Below are 22,016 nucleotides of genomic sequence, written 5' to 3'. Positions count from 1 at the left end.
GGTGCAGGGCAGCCCCACAGATGTAGCAGTACTGGAGGCAACACAGGGAGCACTGCCAAATGGCACTTTGAGTTGCTGGACACTGAAGAAGCCATGCTGGCTTTGCTGGGTTTTGACTTGCAATTGGAGCCATGAACTTTCAGGTGGGCGCCAGCCTTGGGGCAGGACTCTATTCTGCATCCAGAAGGTTCAGCTGAAGGATGCTCCTGTGACAGCTGGTGGGAGCTGGCGAGGCCAGACCTTCAGAACCCCTTTCTTCTCACTGCCATGTGAAGTGTTTAAAATGGAAGTCTCTCAGGCTTTTTTTGTCAAAAGTATATGTTTATTTATAAAAGAGAAGACCAATGTGTTTTGTTGTTGTTGTTGTTGTTTTTTTTTTTTTTTTTTTTTCCCTACAGAAGAGAGTACCACAGAGACTGAATGTCCCAGACCTGAGTATGCGTGGCTTTGCAGCCCACAGCTGCAGATGCTGATCCCAATCTGATGCTGCATATTGTGGAAATTTGGAAGTAGAAGGTCAGCAAGGGATTTTTCCACTGATGACTAAGGGACCTGACCACAGATCTTCAACTGATTTCAATTAGAAATCTCTGGCCAAACTCCTTCAAACTTCAAACTTTTAACCCCTTTAAAAGTGCAATCCCAGTGAAATCCAGAGAAGAATTTATTTCTTGGTGTAATTTTTTTTACTTCAGGCCATAAAAATTGCCTCACCAGTTGGGCCCATTACTGTGCAAAAGCCAAATGGCCAGCCAAGGCCCTGGGAAACAGAGCACCTCACCAACACCACTCATCTGCCCCAGTGTGTGGGTCAGACTGAAGAAACCCTCTCCTTCCCATTTCCAGTACTGCCTTGGATTCAGAGGTGCAATGCCAGAGGTTCATAGGTACATATGAAGATTCAGTCAGACTAAACAAGTGAGTTTGGGGTCCCTCAGTGCCTTGAGTGCCACATTAGGCTCCTGCTCTGAGGTATCTCTGGAAAGGAAGAGCTGGCCCTGGCTGCAGGACATCTCAGTGCTGAAGCAGATTGTTCACTGAATGCCAAGAAGGGAAAAGAACAGTTTCTTCACATGATGAGAAGACCTTTTGCCGGAGCAGCTTCCTCCCCAGGCACCTCTGACTTCCCCAAGCAGGTGGTTTCCTCAGCCTCAATGTTGTCCAGATCTTGATGGCAGTGCAGAGGACATTATTTTCTGCTGCAGTTTCCCCCATGTTGTGAAGCAGATACAATACTGAGACTTCCTACAAAACTTCAGCAAACCATTTTAGTTGGAGGCTCACCTGAAGTCCTGTAACCCATAGTGCTCAGATATGAGCATCCCATTCTGCATTAAAAATAATCCATGTATCTGCTGCTGCAACTGTGTGTGGAGCCCTGGAAAGCGATGCTGCAAGGGCTCATTCAGCATTTGTTTTTAATTTGACTTGATGTGAAAAACTGGGAGTGCATTTAATTTTTTTCTTTTCCATTTAGCTCGTGATTTTCCAACGCTTCCAATCACCAACACCAAAACCCTGTCCTTTGTGCATTAGCTCGTCCATAGGCAGCTGCAGTTTGTGAGAACTAAAGTTGGTGGAAAGCACCTTCCCTGCCCTGTTTTAATTAATCAGCTGGGATGATGTACAGTCTTTTTCAGCATTATGTTAAAATTCATGGCTGTCCTGCAGGGCAGTCCAATGCTTTCCTTGGTGCCTGTTTTTACACCTGAGTGTTCCCTCTGTTTACCTTCTGACAAACCTCATGTGAAAGTCTGCACACTTTGACTTCCACTCCCTTTTGCTGCCCAGCTCTAACTCTGGTGTGCCAAAACAACTCACTCAAATCCTCCTTTGGATGCGTTTTTGTTCTTTCTGGCAGAATGAAAGGAGCCTCCCTCGAATCTGAAACACTGCTAAAACCACAGAAACAGTCTGCACCACAACAAAAGCCCTGTTGGATCTCTCCCTGGGCACATGTTTTGGACTGGTTTCTGCTGTTTATTTTTAGTCTATAATTTTATTTTTTACATAGAATTGATCACTATCTTCATTTACTTTTAATATCACGTGCTGGTTTCACGCATGTTTGATTGCTTCCCCCTGCAGTATTTTCTTCAGGCGTATCTGCACTTTAGTAAGAGCTGTCATGGGATGTAGCCCAGTTCAGCTGCAGCTCTGCCCTCAGCCTGTCTCACACACTACACGTCAGCTGAGTAGTACTAAGGGAGGGTCACCTGCATGTCTTGGCACCTGAGTAGGAGCAGTGTGCAATAACTTTGCCCCAGAAAGAAAGCCAGTGTCCAATGCTGAGTGCCTGCTTTCCAGCATGTAACTTTTCCTCTGGTTTCACTCACTACGTTGCTATCAGAGGTAAAGACTCTAATTCCTTCCACAAGCCGCTGCTAATGTTTTTTGTTTGCAAGTGCTCCTTCCTGTGTGCTTTCAGACCCCTTGTCCTGGCATGCTGGTGCAAAACAGCTACAAAATCTTCTGGATAAAACAGGCTCGAGTCCAAAGTCATGCCCTGACCACATGTCAATTCAATGCAAATGACACCTGGTTCTCACATCCTGTAATTTGTCTATTTCACCGTAAAGCATCAGTGAAAATTGCCTCTACCTACGTTTGTGCCAAATGATATAGAAAAACCCCAGCTCTTTTAGCAGGAAGGAGTCTGCTTGAGACCAGAATCAAATGTGCACAGCACATAACATGCGACTACTGGTATAGCTGCTTTCTGAACAGAAGGAGCCAGAAGCTGCAGCACTTAATGGCACTTTTGGGAGGGAAGCTGTGAGTAAGAGGAAACACGCAGGCCAAGTGCTAGCAGAGGAATAAAATGCACAAGGTTTGCATTTAAAAAAGAAAAAAGGAAAGGAAAAATAAAAGCGTTCATGCTTAGTGCTGTGTAATAACAGCTAAGAAAGTTTTTGTACTTGGAAGTTGATGCTGAAGAATGAATCTCTCTCATTTTGAGCACTAAGAGATGACATGAAAGCTTTTATACACCAACAGGCCACTACTTTGTAATTGTATGAACACTGAGCACGTGAATAGGCTGAGAACTTAGTTAGAAATACTAACTACATGGATAATGTTTTCTGAAAAGTCATGTGTTGCAAAATAAAGAGTCAACACCATTGCCCTTACAGTAAATTTCAAGTTTCTGTTTTTTTTTTAAATACTATTGTCCAGGTGGGCTGCTGCCAAACAGAGTTCCCCAGACAGGGAAAACTAAGTGCTCTGAGGTACAGTCCCACTGCAGCATCACTGTGCTGGTCCCAAAAGGAAACCTGGCAGAGATACTAATTTTCTTTTGGGGAGAGAGCTGGTACTGCTGGAAGGGAGAGGACAGGACATGGAAAACATTCTTCCCTCTCTGTTTGACATAACTTCCAAGACCTGCCTGTTCCTTCCCAGGAACAGAGTTCAAAGAGGGAGAGAATTAACAAAGACGCCTAAGTAAAAACCTAGCAGTAAAAAATAAGGAATATGTAAAAGCTGGTTGTTTTTTATGGGACCTGTGTCATGCTAGAGTCTTGTTGCTCTGTGCTTTGGTATAGGTAAAGGTATAAGCTCTGCTCCATTTTGGGTACTTCCTCTTGTAAGCAATATTCTGCCCTCAAAAGCACAGTAGGTAGGTCCAGGCACAGGATCTGATGCCCAAGTGTAACGCATCAACAGTACTGCTGTTATGGGAAAGGCTCTGTGTAAATCCTGACACTCAGGATGCACAAGTGAGCATCCCTCTCTGGTGAACTCAGCAGGCCAAGCACAGGTTGAGCAAAGGCACTGGGAGCCAGCTGGTTGGAGAGGCTTGCTCAGCAGGGTCTGGCTGGTATTTGATGCTGCAGTGCACCATACAGCAGCAGTTCCAATCAGTTACCTATACGTAACTTGCTGACTCTAAGGCTATATATTTTTCTTGCAGCACTGTGTTTTCCTTCTCACAGATGTAAACTCCTCCAGGCTGATGGGAACTGCTAGACATGAGGCAGTCAATATATTATTGTTCGCCATGGTCCTGAAAGAGCTGGAAGTCATTTTGTGCTTATTCACACTGTTTGTTCAGTGCCTGAAGTCTGTTCTACAGCAGCAATCTTGTTCTCCATGGAAGATGATTACTGCCCTACGTAAAGGGGAACATTCATGAGGTGAGATGTGGGAAGAACTACTCTGGGGTAGAGTAGGACAGGTGTACTTGCCGCAGATGGTCCTAATTTGAAAAACAAAGAAAACAATCTAAACATGACTTTTCCTTTGTCTTTGCATAGTTTCGTGCCTGAAGGCATAAATGTCAATATAAGAAAATATATTACATCTCTCTGGGTGATGGCCCTGGGCCACATCTGAGAAATACTGGCTTTGCTTCCCAAGAAAATTCTCTGAGATGCTTTCCTTGCTTTTTGCCTTTTCCCACCTTCCCCTGGGACTTGTTAACTTGCCTGGCTGCTTCTCTGTGACATTTCAGTTCTGAAGGAAGTCAGGCTGAAAGCCTTTCTCAGTGGTTCACAGGAAAGTAACACTGACTTCTGGAAACAGAAAGAAATAAGGAACATCAGAGCCCCATGTTGGCTTCTGGAAGCACAGAAAATCTGCCCAGGGCACTCCCTTCAGCACATAAACCTGCAGTGATTTTCAAGGCTTTACATTCCCAGATGCTGGCAGCAGTCTTATACATCAGCTAAAGCAAGAAAGACCTCAGCAATGCCACTACCCTTTGGGCTCTAGGAGTCATTCTCATTGGAATGGAGGCCCAAGAGCTCCTCAGACAAGCTGGTGAGACCATTTTCTTCCAGGGCTGCAATCAGTCGTGCTATCGTTGCCTTCTTCCCCTCTGACTGGATAAATCGGAGAAGCATCTGATAGGCTTGTTCATATAGTCCCTCTCGATCATATTCATGGGCCAGGTTATCAATGACAGGATCTCGCAGGGCCCGGCAGTTCTTCTGCAAAGAGCGACCCACTTGCTTCCACTTCTTGGACACAAGCTTGGCAAATTTCTGGTGGTCATCTGATGTGAGCGTCCTGTTGTCTGAAAGGAACAGAGGGCAGATTAAACATAAGGTTTCAAAGCTGATGTGATGTAGGCAGGGTTGGTCCAAGGTTTGCTAAGTGTTCTGTGGATCTGGGAGGCTGTTCAGAACTCACAGTGTGCTGTTAAACAGCTCTGCTGCTTTCCTTGTCTGCCGGTGTTGTAACACCTGGCTAGCACTATGCTGGGAGCAGAAGTGCAAGAGCAGTGACACTAAAGGGACTGTTTTGCTGCAGGCATGGGCCTGTGCACTCTGACACAATCCTCCAATACTGGAAAGAGAATATAACTGTGCAGCACTGATGAATTACTTGCTCCCAGCTGCCTGCTCTGGCATGTCTGGGCTCCTGTCAGGCTCAATCCACTCCCCTTCCAAAATCCTTCCTCAACGTGAGGGTATCTGGGCTTGCCCCTACCTAACACATTCTTATTTTCTTATTTTTCCTGGGGTTTGCCAGAGCTCAGTTTTCCCTGACAGACATCCTCTTGGATTCAACTTTTCAAAAGCAACTCAGCCATGCCTTTCTGACCAAGCCTGTTCCCTGTTCCCTGGCTACACATCCTTAAAGTACTGAAATGCAGACATGAGCTCTCTCCTCAGCTGTTTAGCACTGGGAACTCTTCACACACCTTAAGCACACTCGGAAAAGACCAAGCTGATCTCAAGCTAAAACTGCTACATAGGACCTGCAGTGGACATCACTGGAAACAGATGGGTGGACCACAGGGAGCCTGGACTAAGCAGGCCAGCAAGCCACCCCAGGATGAAAAAAGCTGAGTCCCAAAGGAGTGTGGCAGTGTCTTATTAATATTGCATCTCCTTCCCTATGGAACGCTTGGAGATCCTTAGTTTACCCAAGGTAGACTCCATCATGTGGTGACATTAATGCTCCTTTCTGGCCTTTGAACTCTTGCTCAGTTCTTGTTACTCACCAAACTGCTGTCCCTGAAAAACAAATGTGACCTGTGGGGAAAGGGAGCTGCCTTGAGAAGGTAGAGATGGGGAGTTCAGTGACATGCAGTCCTTGGAAGGCATGTTGTTGTTGATGTTCTGGTGAAGAATAAGGCTCTTGAGGCGTTCTTCCAGCTCTGTAATCTCCTCGTCCCGCAGGCGGTCAGGCTGTAATGCAAACAACATCGATGATTTGTGCCAGGGTCACCATCTTACAAAGCTGTAGGTATTTAGCTGAAGGGCAGGTTTTCAGTGTGGCTTAAGATCACGGTGTTGAGAGAGAAGCAATGAGGCTGCTATAGCTTGTGCTGTAAATGGGTCAAATAAGGTAGTCTAATGGAGTTCTGACAGTAAATCTATGCATTTCTATCTGCAGTGGGATATGAAATGGGCAATGTCCCCCTCCTGGGGCTGCCACATGCAACAGTGACTACTTACAAGCTGCACAAAACTGCTCCTAGTCCACATTTACTTTCAGAAGCCCACTAACAGAATTAAGGCAGTAGAGCTTCTCTGATTTACTCCACATGAAAATCAGAATCACATAATAGGGTGATCTGATCTAACAGCTCATGGCCACCAAAGCAGGCAGCTTATGCTACCCTCCTTCTTCCAGCCTTCTCATCCTATACTTCAGTTTTGTTGTTCCTAGTCTCTCCTGCATCCTCTCCAAGCCAGTTTTTCTTGCTAACCAAGATAAAACCAATCTGATATCCAAACAGAAAGTAAGGAGAAAGGGGATAAGGAAACAATGCAGAGCACGTGTGAGCAATCAAACCCAGCGAGTGCTCTGAACCAGTTTGGTGTTTAAGCTGGTGTACAACAGGTTGGTACCCAGCACTGCACTGAGCCGGTGACTGATCAGCCAGGTCAGGCTGGTCAATTCTGGGGAACTGACAATAAGCCCATTTCTCTTGTCCAGTCAGCTAATTCAGCAGAGGGAGGGAGAAGTAAGCAGAAGTTGAAAGGGTGTGTGTTAACACGTCTGGTCCCGGGTGAACTGTTTGCATTTCATTTCAACGCTTGCAGAAAAGCAAGCTGTCAGAACATGCTCTCATGCCTAATCTTCCCATGGAGGCAGAGACTGCCTGTTCCTAAGGACCACTGAGAGGGAAGCAAAGCTGTCAGAAATTAGTAGTTCCAGGTGGGGAAAAAAAAAAAAACAAAAAAAAAAAACAAGAGGAAAAAGGCAATGAGCTTAATCACAGTAAGTGCTTTGGTTTTGGGGTAAGATGACAAGATCCCACTGTTCTTGCTAGCAGTATTAGTGTGCCAATGCCAAAGTGTGAGATGAGCTAGACATTCTATGTCATCCTTGAGAGAGAGACGTTGTCAGAACAGCAGCCTGTTCCTGCTGGCAGCAGATGCTGCATGTTCCCACTCCGTCATGAGCTGCTGGTGCAGTGTGCGGTGTTTACGCTCATGCTCATTTTAGGAACAGTTACCACTGCTGAGGAGATGTGCAAGGCAGGGGAGAAAGGTGTAGGTAAATCTTTGGCCCTTAAGAAAAGTGTGCTCAGATCTTTTCTAGGGAAGGGTAGAGCTGTTCTTCATATTACAGTTGAGAGCTTAAAAAAGGAGGAGTTAACATCTCAGCACGCAACAGCAGAGCAAGATTTACACCCACTTTGCATCCTGTGCTACTCATTACTGCTTGGCTTCCCTCCCACTCCCATTCACCTTTTCTCTGTAGATGCACTCCAGGCAGCGATCCTCATCCTTCAGCATGTTGTCCAGGTGCTCATTGCCAGCCTTCAGCTCCATTTCTAGAGGCACCGTGGTCATGGCCAAGGAGAGCTGGAGGTGGTTCTGGAGGGACTTCTGGAGCTCTCCTTCCCGGTAACTCTGCAGGAAGCGGCGGCAGTTCTCCTGCTTGCAGAATTTGAGCTGGACTATCAGGTGTGGGTGGCTGCAGTGCACTTTGAGCATGTCCACACCATTCACGCTGCCGGTGGAGTCTGGAAGAGAGAATTGATCAGAATCACTATTGAGGCACAAGACAGACAACCCAGACTGTTATGGTTTTGCAATTTGGTTGGTGTTGGTATTCCACATCAGAACACCATGCCTCATAATGGGAGTAAAGGGGACAAGTTTTTTTTTCTGTGACTGCCTTAAATGGGCATGTGGGGGGTGGCACCGGAAGGGAAGTGAGGAAGGGGACGGGGTTGCTGGCCCGGCTCCTTGTGAGGAGACAACGTGGTCAGAGCTTCCTGCCTTCCACAGCTCCATCGGTGAGATTGGGGACTTGGTATTTTCTTTGTTGAAACTCTCTTGTTGTTGTTTAGCATTATTAGGTTATTAAACTGCCATTCGTTCTCAGATCACCTTTTTTTCTCCCTCATTTTTTGTTAGACCTAATCGCAATCTCCCTTCCCTTCCCCTCTTCCGAAACGCACGTGGCCGGGCCGGGCCACGCCGCACTGTGCCGTACCGTGCCGTGAGAGAAAAGGGGGGGAGGGCTTTTGTTCCTGCTGCCCCATGTTTGTGCCCACCGTCCCAGAGTGAGCTCTAGAGAGAACTCCATGACACAGACCCACTCCCACACACCACCAAGCCTGCAATGGAGTAGCTTTTGGATTGTCTTCTCTCTGTGATAAAATCCTCTGGGATGAAATGCCTGTATATAAAACCAAGAGGAAGGGATTAAGTTTTTGCTGCCCTGTGACCATGAATCCTTGAAGCATGGCATCCAGCTGAAGCTGGTGGGTACTACAGCCCAGGTAATTATCCCAAAGCAGTTCACTGGGGGAGGTCTTCAGTTCAAGGTTCCACTTCTAGGACAGAAATGGTTAGATTAAACCAGTACACAACATACATTTTATACATAAAACTGCACAGTTCAGCTCAGATCTGAGCCAGATTTATGTCCCTGTGATTGGAGTTTCATGCAGTGGTAAAAGTCCTGGAAGGAGACCTAGCATTTCTTCCCCATCCCTATGACCACAGGTAGCTTCTGGCTTGATGCCTTCAGTGTATCTTGTAAATGGCAAATGACAGACCCATCTACATGACAGACTGCCCCCCAAGAATTTTGGCTGTCAGAGTGCACATCATTAAATTTCTTTGCACAAAGAATGAATTCATGGTAAAATGTCAGTGAGGACAAGGCAAGGATGCACCTTCTGAAGTCAGCGTGGAGGAAGCACAAGGGATATGGACAACAAAGAGAGGTAAGGCATTCATCCTTCCTTCTCCCAGCAGAGCTTAAATTCAATTAGCTGTGCGCAGTGAGCCTTGCCTCCTATGCTCTCTCTTGCAGCTGGGGCCTGTGGGAGGCTGGCTGTACTGCTTCCAGACACAAATTAACCTCTTGGCCTGTTGCTGGACAGAGCAGTATGGATGGATCTGTTCAGACTGCCACTGTATCAATGATTTCTAAGCCACGCGTCATGACATTATTTAAATGTGCCCGGAGGACTACTTCAGGCAAAGCAGACCTGCGCGTTCTGCGTTAGTGTCATGGTTTTGTTATTTTTGCTATTGGTATTCCACATCACAACATCAAGTGGAGCACAGAGAAGAACTACACATCCCAGAGGATGTTTTAAAGAGGAGATAGCCCGTGCCGTGGCCCTGAGGCCAGTACAAACGGGACAGGATGTAAAGAACATCCTCTACACTGCTGCTGGAAAGAAAGGACCCACCTGGAGTTTGTGGCAAAGAGCCTCAGGAGAGACCCGAGGCAGATGCCTGGGATTCTGGAGTCAAGCATATACCCTGTCTGAAGAGTTCTACGCTCCAACTGAGAAGGAGATCTTAGCCACGTATGAGTGGGTTCAAGCTGCTTCCAAAGTAGTTGGTACTGAAATGCAGCTCCTCCTGGCACCTCGACTGCCAGTGCTGAACTGGAGGTTCAAAGGGGAGGTTCCCTCCACCCATCATGCTACTGATGCCACCTGGAGCAAGTGGATTACGCTGACTACACAATGAGCTCAAATGGGAAACCTCAGCCATCCAGGAATCCTAGAGGTGATCATGGACTGGCCTGAAGGTAAAAAGTTTGGAACATCACCAGCAGAAGAGGTGTCGTGCTAAAGAGGCCCCACCATACAGTGAACTACCAGAAAATGAGAAGAAATACATCCTGTTCACTGATGGATCGTATTGTATTGTGGGGAAGCATCGCAAATGGAAAGCTGCTGTGTGGAGCTCCACACGACAGGTTGTGGACGCCACCGAAGGAAAAGAAGAATCAAGTCAGTTTGCAGAGGTAAAAGCTGTCCAGCTGGCCTGAGATGTGGCTGAATGGGAGAGGTGGACCATGTTTTTTATATTTATATTGACTCATGGGTGATGGCAAATGTCTTATGGAGGTGGTTACAGCAGTGGGAGCAAAATAGCTGGCAGTGCACAGGTAAACCTATTTGGGCTGCTGAACTGTAGAAAGACATTGCTGCCCAAACAAAGAATATGGTTGTAAACGTGCACCATGTTGATGCTGTATGTGCCCAAGAGTCGGGCTACTGAAGAACAACAAAACAGCCATCAGCTAGATTGAGCTGCCAGAATTGAGGTGGCTCAAGTAGACTTGGACTGGCAGAACAAGGGTGAATTATTTCTAGCTTGATGAGTCCATGAGACCTTGGGCCATCAAGGAAGAGACACGACATATAAGTGGGATGGAGACTATGGACACTACTGCACAGGTTATTCATGACTGTGAAACATGTGCCATGATTAAACAAGCCAAGAGGATGAAACTTCTCTGGGGGGAAGGGCAATTGCAAAAGTATAAACATGGGGAGGTGTGGCAAGATGATGATTATATCACCTTGGCACGATCTCGCAGTGGTAAGTGTTATGTGCTTAGCATGATGGAGTCAACCTCTGGGTGGCTTGAAACATATGCAGTACCCCAAGCTATTGCCTGAAACACCATATTGGGTCTTGAGAAACAAGTCCTATGGTGACATGGCACTCCAGAAAGAATTGAAACTGATAATGGGACACATTTCAAAAATTCCTGTATAAATACTCAGGCCAAAGATCATGGCATTGAGTGAGTTTATCATATCCCCTACCATGCACCACCAGCTTCTGGTAAAATTGAACGATACAATGGGTTGTTGAAAACTATGTTGAAAGCAATGGGTGCTGGAACATTTAAGCACTGGGAGAAGCATCTGGCAGAAGCCACCTGGTTGGTCAATACTAGAAGAACTGCCAATCATGATGGTCCTACCCAATCCAGCCCCCTACATACTGTAGAGGGATATAAGATCCCTGCAGTACATGTAAAGAATATGTTGGGAAAAGCAGTTTGGGTCCTTCCAGCCTCTGGAAAGGGAAAACCTCTCCATGGAACTGTTTTTGCCCAGGGACCTGAGTGCACGTGGTGGATGATGCAGAAGGATGGGGATGTTCAATGTGTACCACAAGGGAATTTGACGTTGGGGGAGTGCAGTCAGTAATTCTATGTATATATGTATATAGACCTGTGTGTGTAATGCATTTTAATTATTATTTGTATATATGTATGTATTTTAAGCATGATGTAGTGATGTAGAATAAGGGGTGGTATGTCATGGCTTTGTAATTTTTGCTATTAGTATTCCACATCATAACATCATGTGGAGCACAGAGAAGAACTACACGTCCCAGAGGACCTCACGGTCGGAGAGGGAAACACGTCACAGAAGTGACACTGGCTCCCTGTCTCTCACTGCTGGCAGCGGGTGTGGATGTGCTTCCAAGCCGTGGCACCTTCCATTGCAAAGTAGGCTTCTCAGTCTTCAGAAACCTCTCTCTCTCTGTTATTTTACTTGATTTATTAGCCTCAATTCCAATTAGATTGTATTATATTGTGTTATCTTGTATTCCAATATCATAGTTAGTAAATTAAGTTTTCCTCCTTAGATCGTTGCCGCTGCTCTGTTTGCTTCCTTGAGCCCAGCTCCCAGCTCCCTACCCCTTTCCCTTTTTTCCCTTCCCATTTGTTGGGGGCCAGGGGGCCCACGGGCCTACTGCCCCCTCCACCCCCCATCACGGACATAGATTGATCTAGATAACTCCGTGACACCTGGCATTTAAAATTCTGTTCTAACAGTGGTATTACAGGATTTACAGAATGCTGGTTGCATCAGAAGCTTTAGTTTGGACTAGATGCATAACTTGGACTATGTACTTAGGAGAAGCGATTTAATTCTGTTAAGGATTGCTAATCAGAACTGCCCTTTTATTTTTATTGCTTCCTTCATGCTTTGTGTGTTGCATAACAGGGCAAGAGGGCTGGGGTGGGGAAAAGTTGTACAGACATGGAAACCTTTCTGAATGGTGAACAAGGCAGCAACTTCAAAAGCAGCTTCCTTCTGAAACTTCTGGCAGCTTCAGATTTCATGTTGTTTTTAGGTATGAATGAGCATGGTAGCGTTTAACATTACTGAGGGCTTTCCTTTAAATGTGTGAGCAGATGTACATCCCAGTGAAACAAAGCAGGCATAAATTGAGTCTAGCCGGACAACTCTGTTGCAGTTCCTGCTGTTTCACGTCTTTAGATGTGGAGATGGCCTGCACTGGATCAACTAGCCAGCTTTGTTAAACTGATGACTGCCAGAAGAAATTACATTATAATCGCATAAACCCACTTAAACACTACGACCTCAGCTGTATGACAGATAAGGAGCGCTTTGACAGCTGTTCTAGGTAAATATGATAAGCTCTTCAAATTACTATTAGTCTATAGTCAGCTTGATACAAAGATAGGTAAAGAAACATACTTTTATGGCTATCTGTATCTCAAGACCTTTTCTTGATGTAAATAGGGTTAAGTACAACTGATGCTAAATGTAATTGTGCCTCTTAAAGTCGGAAAGTAAATTCTGTTGGCTATCACTCATTTAAAAAAAAAAAAAAAAGCCTCCAAAAAGAGGAAATCATGTTTCTGTACAGAAATCAAGTATTTTTCATGCCAACTGCAATTTTTCCCCTCCTACATAAATATGTTTAAATAAACATTCATAAAATAAGATCATTCATGGGACAGTTCAAGTTGGAAGGAAGCCATAGAAGTCTCTAGCCCATCCTCCTTTGCAAAACAGTGTCAGTTCTGAGGTCAGACCAAGTTGCTGAGGGCTTCACCCATGCCCGGACAGAGAACACATAACAGGGCAACTGTGTCCTCTAGAGGAAAATGTCTGACCTTGCATACAATGTCTACCTTTCTTGTTTCCATTTATGCCTGCTGTCTCTCATTTCCGTCACACCACCATCAGAGTGCACAATTCTCTCTCTGATAGCCTCTCTGTAGGTACTGGCAGGTTGGTGGTAGGTGCCCCCAAATCCTTCTCTTCTCCAGGGTGAACAGGTCTGGCTCCTCAGCATCTCCTCACCAAACATCTTGGTGGCCCTCTGCTGAACATGGTCCATGTTATCAATGTCTCTCTTGTACTGCAGGGCCCAAAACTGGGTGCAGTATTCTAGATGTGGTCTAATGAGTGCTAAGCAAAGGGAGATAATCATTTCCCTTGATATACTGTATTTCTGGGTTGCCAGAGTTCACCTGTAGCTTGCTATCTACCAAGACCCTCAAGTCCTTTTCAACAGAGCTGCACTCCAGCCATTCATTCCATCCCCAGCCTGCTCTGCTGCTGCTGGTGTTCTTCCATCTCAAGGACAAACTTCCTTGCATTTGTACTACTGAAGTTCATAGGATCCTTGCTTGCCCATTCCTGCAGCCTGTACAGGTCTCTCTGAATGACAGCCCTGCCCTTGAGCACTGTTTGGGATCATCTGCAAACCTGACAAGAGTCGTAGTCTGAAGAGAGATGACAGCCTTTCAGAGTAACAGGATCTTCCTTTCTGACTTGGCAGCCTCGGCAGACAACAGATGTTTCTGAGCATGAATACAGACACTAAACCTCATAGTCTTGTTGGTCACAGAATGGCTTAGCCTGGAAGGGATCTGCTGGCTCAAGTTCTGCTGTTCATCTACCAGCACCCCCATGTCCTTCTCTGCAGGGCTGCTCTCAGTGAGTTCTTCTCTCAGTCTGTACAGACACCTGCAATTGCCCCAGCCAAGTGCAACACCTTGTTGAACCCCATTAGGTTCTCTTATGCCCACTCTTGAGCCTGTCCAGGTCCCTTTGGATGGTATACCTCTCTTCTATTGCGTCAAACGCTCCGCTCAGCTTGGTGTCATCGGCAAACCTGCTGAGTGTACCTCAGTCCCACTGTCTATGTCACTGATAAAGATGCTGAAGAGCACTGGACCCAAGGTCTAGGGAACACCACTTGTGACCAGCCTCCAGCACAGACACAGAGCCATTGACTAGAACCCTCTGGCTGTGACCACCCAACCAATTCCTTATCCACAGAATATTCAAGCCTTCAAATCCATCTCTCTCCAACTCAGAGATAAGGATGCAGTGCAGGACCATGTCAAAGGCCTCGCACAAGTCCAGGTAGATGACATCAACTGCCCTTCCATGATCTGTCCTCAGTGAAGCCACACTGGCTGCCTTGGATCACCTCATCTAGCATGTGCCTTAACGAGTCTTACAAGAGGATCTGTTCTACAATCTTCCCAGGCAGAGAGATGAGGCTCACTGCCTTGTAGTTCTCCAGGTTTTCTTTTCTCCCTTTCTTAAAAATGGGGGTGATGTTTCCCTTTTTCCAGTTACTGTGGACTTCACATGACAGCCATGACTTTTTATAAGTGATAAAGAGCAGCTTGGCAACTACAGCAGTTCCTTCAGAACCCTGGGATGCATATCGTCTGGCCCCACAGACTTGTTCACATTCAGCCTTGTGAGGTGGACTCTGACTTGCTCTGCTCCTACAGTCATATGGATTTTGCTCCCCTGACCCCCACCTATAAGCTCAGTGACACAAGAGGCATAGGAAGCCTGACTTGCAGTGATGACTGATGCAAAGAACTTCTCTATGTTTGAGGAGGCCAGCTCTCCATTCTCATTTATCGGAGGGGGTACACACTCCTTCATCTATCCCTTCCACCCAATGTATCTAGTGAATCCCTTCTTGTTGTTTTTCACATCCTTTGCCAAGTTTAATTCCACCTTTGTCTTAGCTTTCCTGATCCCATCCCTGCACTTCTAGACAGTATCGCTATACTCCTCCCAGTCCATCCATCCCTGCTTCCACTGCTTGTTCTTTTCCTTTTTTTCCCCTCAGTCACAAAGAGGGTGGACATGGTGGCTATGGAGCAGGTCAGCACCATGCTGAGCCAGCTACTGCAGCAGCAGTCCAATGACTGTGGTCGGCTTAAGTCCTGCAATGGCCCAGACTGCAAATCCAACTCAGTGTAGCTCAGGTCAAGGTAAATAGTGCTCATGAGAAAGCCTGGCCTCTTGAAAGCCCAGAGCATGCAGAAGCTGCAGCAAGAGTACACCTTGTTCTTGGGAATGGGGATCTTGCTGTTCAAGTAAGTGGTGGAGAGCTCCTCTGAGGAGGTGTCCAGGGGCTGCAGTGGATTCCTGCTGCTTTAGATGGTGCTGATGCCCAGCATGAAGCAATCCATCTTCATTGGATGCTCTTGAGTCTGTCAGGCATACCCAGGACCAAGCTCTGCTGGTGGCCCAGCTGCCACCACTCCTACCCAATGCCACCACCATCTCATGCCCATTTGGTGGCCTACAATGCCACCACACTGCACACTGATTATGAAATGTCTTCCCTTTTTTCCTTTGTTTATTGCTTCATCTTTTGAGGATCTTGAGTCCTCTGGCTCATTACCCAACAGACTGTATGAGAGAGCTCTGCATAAAGGCAGGAATTTCATAAGCATAAACTGGCTGTAAACCCTTGGAGACTCTTTCATGTAGCCTTTCAAGGAATAAATGAGCACAGTCTGTGGCTGATGCAGAATCCTGATATAAGCTGAAGTAAGACCTATATAAGTACACTGCAGGACTATATAAGGACTATATAAGTACACGTTCCCATGGCTGTAATTCATCCAGACAGATTAAGAATTCTTATCACTCATGAAATGGGTACACAGCTGAACACACCTCACTGCTTCCACAGCAATGGGTATATGCTAATTAGCTGAAGAGCAATAGCTGGATATATTGCTAACACACTTCAGTTATGAGGGAGATACATTAGTACGAATGACAGTGAAGGTTTTGCATCCAGTTGTATCCAAACTCAAATCACAGCCCAAAACCGTGAGAGAGATGGACTAGGTTGCATGAAATTGCAGTCATCCTATCTGTTAGCTGTGTCTTGGATTTGCAGAGAAAGCACCAGAATCTCTTACCCTCGAGTGGGAAATTAAAGAAAGGCTTGGCATTGCTGTGTGAAGAGAAGAGACATTCATGAGCTTGCCAAGACAGCAGAAAGAATAGGTACCTGCTAATGCCAGCTTCAGTGCCTTGAACACGCAGGGCTTCTTCTGGGCACTTTCATAGAGGTTTGGCAGAATGATAGTCTTGCATGTTGACTGAAGGAAGAGGTAAGCGCTACCGATCCAAGGAGCTGAGCTACTTGCCATCTTCAGCACCTACAAAATCACAGAAGTCAGCTGAGAGACCACAGAATAAATGGCCTGACATCAGGAGAGCACAAGCATGACAAGATTATGGGGATTTGCCCTTGTTTTTAGAAGGAGGTGGTGATGTTGCTAAACAAGCATCCTCCCTGTAAGGAGTTTACTGTTATTTTGTAAAGAACAGCACAGTGGGACCTGGTAACCCAAAGACTTGGCAGCTCACAAAGCTCTGCATTCAATCTCCACTGGATTCATTTATAGTCCAAAAATACTCCATGGCCTCATTTCTCCCCAGCACAGTAAGATTACAACCAAGATGTTCTCTGGGACTGTACACTTCAAACAGAAAGTTGATTTCTCTAAACCTTTACAGCACAAAGGTGTATCAGATCATTCTGACCTCATCTGCAGCACCAGTAACCCCAGTGGCCACAGTAAAGCCCTTGCTCTCTGTTTATGAAGCTGTTGGGAAGCATGCATGTGCTCCAGAGAATCCAAACCTGCCAACCCAACAAAGCAATCTATGGTGCAAGGCCTCAAAAGTCCTGAGAACTATAGCACAGCATGAGAAGAGATGCACAGAGGTTGATGCAAATAATAACCACAGCAGGATCCCATGAAGGAACCACACAATGCACACTGCAGAGCTGCTGGCACACAGAGCACAGCCTTATAGGCCTCTCACACAGGCTGGGCTTCTCTTCATCAGCGTCAGTCAGGGACTCATAGCCTGCTCCTAATAAAGCAGAGCAGGCTTTGCAGCCATGCAGGGCCCAGTAGAGCTGCCTTTAGCCTAGTGCTGTCGCTTTGGACTTTGACCAGTCCTGAGGCCATAGATATTGGAAGGGGGATGGAATCAGTCTGGGCAGACAAACCCTTTGTTGTGGTTCAGTGGCCATGTAGGACACTCCTGGCCCTGCACCAGTCAGCTCTGATTATTGCAGCCACACGCTTGGGGATACCTCTCTATTTTAGGTCCTAGCTCCTTTATGATTCCTCTCCCTTATATGACAGTGTGTCCATCTCTCCATTCTCACTCTGCCTGTGCCCCACTAGCCAGCTGATACTGGCTATGGGATGGTATGAGTTCAGAGGGATCCCAAAGGCCGTCTGCTCGCACTGAACAGGGACACCCACAGCTCCATCAGTGCTCACAGCCCCATTCCCTGACCTTGGCTGTGTGCAGGGATGGGGCAGCACCAGCTCTGTGTGCAGCCTGTGCCACTGCCTCACCGCCCTGACTGTAAAGAACCTCTAACTTAGCTCCGGTCTTAAACTCCCCTCTGTTAGTTTGAAGCCATTTCCCCTCGTCGTGTGACAACAGACCCCACTAAACAGCCTGACCCTCTTTCTTACATCCCCTTTACACACGAACCACCGCCCCCGCATCCCGCAGGGCCCGTCCCTGGGCACACTGGTGGCCGCCCCGAGCCGCCGGGGTAGTGGGGAGGGAGCAGGGGGGGCTCGGGGCGGCCCTTACCTCCCGCCGCCGCCGCCCGGCCTCGGCGCTGCCGCTTCCGCCTCTGCGCGGCTGCGACGGACGCAGGGAGGCACCGCCCGCGAGGGGTGAGCGGGGAACCCCCGGTGTGCGGCGGGCGGTGCGATGTGCTGCGGGTCGGCAGCGCTCAGTCCGCCGTGCTCATGGCAGGGGGATGGAGCGCAGCGCGGGGTGGGGGCTGCCTGAAAACAGCGCTGCGCTGTCAGAGGAAACGACGGCACCCAGCGGTCTCCCAGGAAGGAAGCGGGTCTGAGTTCTCCGGCCGCTGTCGCTCGTCGCTGGGGGGAAGCGCTGCTGTCGTTGCGACGATGGCAGATACGATAGCGGCTGTGCTGAAAGAATGAGTCACACTTCGCAGCGGAGAATACTTGAAAAAACGCGGCCTTCTGTTCCTCTCTGGGTTGTACTTGTTGCGTCGCAGCTCTCCAGCAGTCAGGCAGATCTGAGGGGTGAAGTAATGCCGTGACTGAGGGCTGCCTCGGGGGTTCAGGCGGCTGTGGGACGCGGCCCATCTCCCAGTGCTGCTCCAAGAAGGGCAGTGCTTGCAGGCTGCACAGCTCTGCCAGTACAAATCCTGCTCCTGCTCATGATAGGGACTGAAAAACTGCCTCGCATTGGTGCTTTTATCTGGTGCTTTTATTTAAGCAAAACAGTCTAGAAAAGTGGATGAAAAATATCACATTTAGATGTTATTGATCTTTGTCCAAGGTGTTTATACCTCACATATAAGATCAATCAAATTGTGCTTTTTAAGTCTTGTGTAAATGGGGCTTATAACAAGTAGGTTAACAGTAATAAAACATTTCTGTCCAGCTGCCAAGCCTTGTTACAGGCAAGGGTCACTGTGATGGAGCTGCCCCGATCTGCTCTGAGCCTTTTGTTTCACAATGGGTACAGAAACGGGTGTGTGGGGCTGTTTGCTGTGTAGAGCTTCTGCTTGCAAAGAGGTTTTGTTTTTCCCCCTCAGTTTGAGAAATCTCTCTCAGCTCTTTGCATCGCGGTGCAGCAGCACTAGAAAATTCTCATGCATTTTTTAATACTTAGAGTAGCAAAGCCCTTGCTGCGGGAAAATGCACTTCCTTCCCCCCCAAAGCCTTGATCTGACATCTTTAATACTTTATTTTCTAGCTTCATAGGCCTGGTTGGAAATTGTGTGCAAACCTTTGGCCAGTGGATTTCCTCTGTTTTTGTGCTGAATCTCAAAATGTGGTGAAGTTTAAAGTTTAAAATAGTGCTGGCCCCATCTGTGATCCAGTTGCATTGGATTTACTTTGCACACAGATGCTAAATATCTCTTCTCTTATTCATTTATTTATTTTATTTTAACAGGGTTGTTTGAGAATTCACTGCAGTTTTTGAAGTGTCTCCAGTTTCTGAAGCTGACTGCATCAGCACTATGCTTGCTTCAGCCCCTGACCTGTGGAGCTGCGTCCCAGAGGAAATCCTCATCCAAATTTTCTACTATCTTTCTCTTCGAGATAGATACACGGCCTTCCAGGTGTGCAAGCAGTGGGCTGGGGCTGTTTCCTCCAGTTCTGTTTGGCACTTCACAGAGATCAGGTATGAGGAATGGGCTTCTGAAGTGTGAGCATCTTTGCAGGCCTATCAAGAGCATTACGTATCAGTGCATGCTGAAGATTTACAGTGTTGTGCTGTGACAACTAATTGATGTTAGTTGTGATTTGTGTGTGTTGCGTGTTGCTACATTTTGTGACTAGAATTTCTTTATATAATAGAGAAAATGGTGTTATGCAATGTGGGGTTTTATATTAACTGCTGGTGATGGTTTGGGTGCCACGGGAAGTATTACATTCTCAGGTAAGTTTCTTCAAGTTGAAAACAGCAGGAGACAAAGTTATTGAATAGTCATCCTGATGGTGGCACTAACCTCACTGCTGGTCTTTCTGGAGTCTGACTCCTCTCTCCCCCTCATTCCATCGGCATTTGGCCTTACAGTGACTTGCCTGGCATCCAGTAAGAAGAAATGTGTGGTATTTGCTGTTGGTATTTTCCAGAACACAGTAAAGGAGGGAAGCTGCTCTGTGTTTGCTCAGTTTACCTTCCACAGTGACTGACCTTCTGTTTTGCCCTTCCAGCTGTGACTCAGAGGATGAGGAGGGCATGCTGCAGAGCCTGTGCCAGTTCCTCAGCCAAATCAAACACCTGAAGATCAGGTTTGACCAATCCAAAGAGGTCAACCGCAGGAACGTGACACGCATCTTAGATATGCTGGCAAAGCAGAACCACAAGCTGCAGCAGCTGTGCATTGCGTGCCACGGGGAGAACCCCTATTTCTACTCTGGCCAGGACATCCTGCGGAGCATACGGAATATGTGCAACATGAACAACCAGGTAGATCTTCAGCATGTTGATTTTCGAAACATGCCCTTTACTCTCGATGGGGAGCTTGTTGAACTCCTGGCTACCACCAACCCAAACCTGCAAAGCTTGTTCATCAACAACCGCACTCTGGTGTGCAATGTGGCACCAGACACCATTAGGAAAGTTCTCAGTGTGTGTCCCAAACTCTCAGCTTTGGGGGTTTACTATGCCAGCTTGTCCAGTGATGTATTTCTGGAGCTGCTCAAGCCAGAAAGAGCAGCTTTCACCCATTTAGACATTTTCTGTGAGCGCCTGGATAAATATATACCAGTCATCTCGGAAGAGCTGTGGGCTGCTGTCAGGCAAAAACATCCTCGACTCTACGTAGACCTCGAATTTGATCATACAGTCCCTGGATGCACAATACCACGGATCCTAAAGCTGAGTATACCTGTGAGCACACTGCAACTCAACACCTACAATTACATGGTAGATCAGATTAGGTTTGTCACCCAGAGCTACAGCAGCACTCTGAAGAAGCTGACGCTACAAACCACATCCTCAGAAGACCTGAATTCCTCACTAGTAGAGCTAGCTAAGCACTGCCAAAACCTGCTGGAGATCCACTGCTACTGTGTGGTCAGCAGGGAGGTGGTGGAAGCGTTCCTCACACATTGCCCCCATCTGAAACAATACACTCTGAAGGTCACCAAGGAGCGGCACCCCTGGAAGCCAGTGACAGTTCAGTGACCAGCTCACCTGTTCAGCACACCGATTGTTCTCAAATGCAATAGAGCAATGCCCATACAAAGAAACAGAGATGCCTATTTTAATTTTTTCTTTATTGGAGTAGGGCGGACAAATCTTTTCTTTGTGTTCTCTATTTAGCAATAGTGGGATGCTAATAGTGCCATCTTCACCCTTTGTGCAGTTCTACAGGAAATCACAGTGAAATTTAATTTTGATGTAATGTTTTAAGCAAACCTCAAAGTCAAACACACTGTGTCAGGCTCCCAGCAACTACTGGCTGGGCAGTTAAGGAAGTGACAGCTTCAGTGCAGGTGTTGTGTGTCCATTGGGGTCCTTAGCCACATGTGTTCATCTATAGCAACAGGCAGTGGTCATCTGATGGAAAATGCACTCCAACCTTGATAATTTCTCTTCTGGCATTTCTGTGATGGTGAGCTCACATTAGCAGGAGAAAAAAATGCTTAAGAGCACTGATAAGGTCATAAGAAAAGGCACAGAGCCTGCAAGTATCCTTTTCTGTCCTTTCTTTCTCAGAAAAGCACATTTTCAGGTATTTGAATGCCTTTGGCAAAGACCTGTGCTTTCACTGCATTGTTAATGTTTCTTAGGAGAATAAACAGTTTTTCGTGTCTCAGTCAGCAGCAAATGGCAAAGGTATTGGGCCTCTGAATTAGGATGAGTGTGTTGGTTGACTGTGCCAAGGATTCTGATGGACTGTGATTTGAAGAGTAATTTCGGATTTGAAATGGTCCTGGCCAAAATTTCCCTTTGTAATCAGCACATATATAAAAAGGATTTTAAGTAATAACAATAAAAGCATGTTTTCTCGTGTGTTCCACGTGTAGCTGTTTTTATCAATCACTTTTCCCAGCCAAGAGCCAGTTCCATTCTCCCCATGGATGAGACCTGAGCCGAGCCAACTTACAGTTATGCCTTTTGAAAACCTTGCTGAAGACATGCAGCTCTGGGCTATGGCCAGGCTGTGCTCACCTCTGCTGGCCAGCTTCTGGGGCAAGAGAATTCC

At 46.8% G+C, this 22,016-nt stretch overlaps 2 protein-coding genes across 6 annotated transcripts; one reads left to right on the top strand and one right to left on the bottom strand.

Annotated features, from left to right (window-relative positions):
• Positions 1 to 300: 300 nt before the first annotated feature.
• TRADD (TNFRSF1A associated via death domain) lies at positions 301 to 17,947 on the bottom strand. Of its 2 annotated transcripts, none has more exons than XM_015873574.3 (5): positions 17,903 to 17,947; positions 16,284 to 16,434; positions 7,650 to 7,927; positions 5,951 to 6,137; positions 301 to 5,017 (listed from the first exon to the last, which is right to left on the bottom strand). In XM_015873574.3, exons 2-5 carry the CDS (start codon positions 16,423 to 16,425, stop codon positions 4,710 to 4,712), a joined length of 915 nt encoding a protein of 304 aa, XP_015729060.3. In that variant the 5' UTR covers positions 16,426 to 16,434; positions 17,903 to 17,947; the 3' UTR covers positions 301 to 4,709. The 2 variants fall into 2 exon arrangements, with proteins under 2 accessions (XP_015729060.3, XP_085407765.1); XM_085551639.1 differs by having other exon boundaries at positions 3,129 to 5,017; positions 17,887 to 17,947.
• Positions 17,892 to 21,825, top strand: FBXL8 (F-box and leucine rich repeat protein 8). 4 transcript variants are annotated; one of them, XM_015873571.2, is made up of 3 exons: positions 17,892 to 17,988; positions 19,250 to 19,480; positions 20,017 to 21,825. In XM_015873571.2, exons 2-3 carry the CDS (start codon positions 19,317 to 19,319, stop codon positions 20,990 to 20,992), a joined length of 1,140 nt encoding a protein of 379 aa, XP_015729057.2. In that variant the 5' UTR covers positions 17,892 to 17,988; positions 19,250 to 19,316; the 3' UTR covers positions 20,993 to 21,825. The 4 variants fall into 4 exon arrangements, with proteins under 4 accessions (XP_015729057.2, XP_015729056.2, XP_015729055.2 ...); XM_015873570.3 differs by having other exon boundaries at positions 17,944 to 18,320; XM_015873569.3 differs by having other exon boundaries at positions 17,961 to 18,369.
• Positions 21,826 to 22,016: the final 191 nt, after the last annotated feature.

This window comes from Coturnix japonica, chromosome 6, assembly GCF_054131305.1.
Source record: "Coturnix japonica strain WE chromosome 6, WE-NBRP24, whole genome shotgun sequence".
Lineage (NCBI taxonomy): Eukaryota > Metazoa > Chordata > Aves > Galliformes > Phasianidae > Coturnix > Coturnix japonica.
This window is presented reverse-complemented; position numbering and strand designations above follow the sequence as displayed.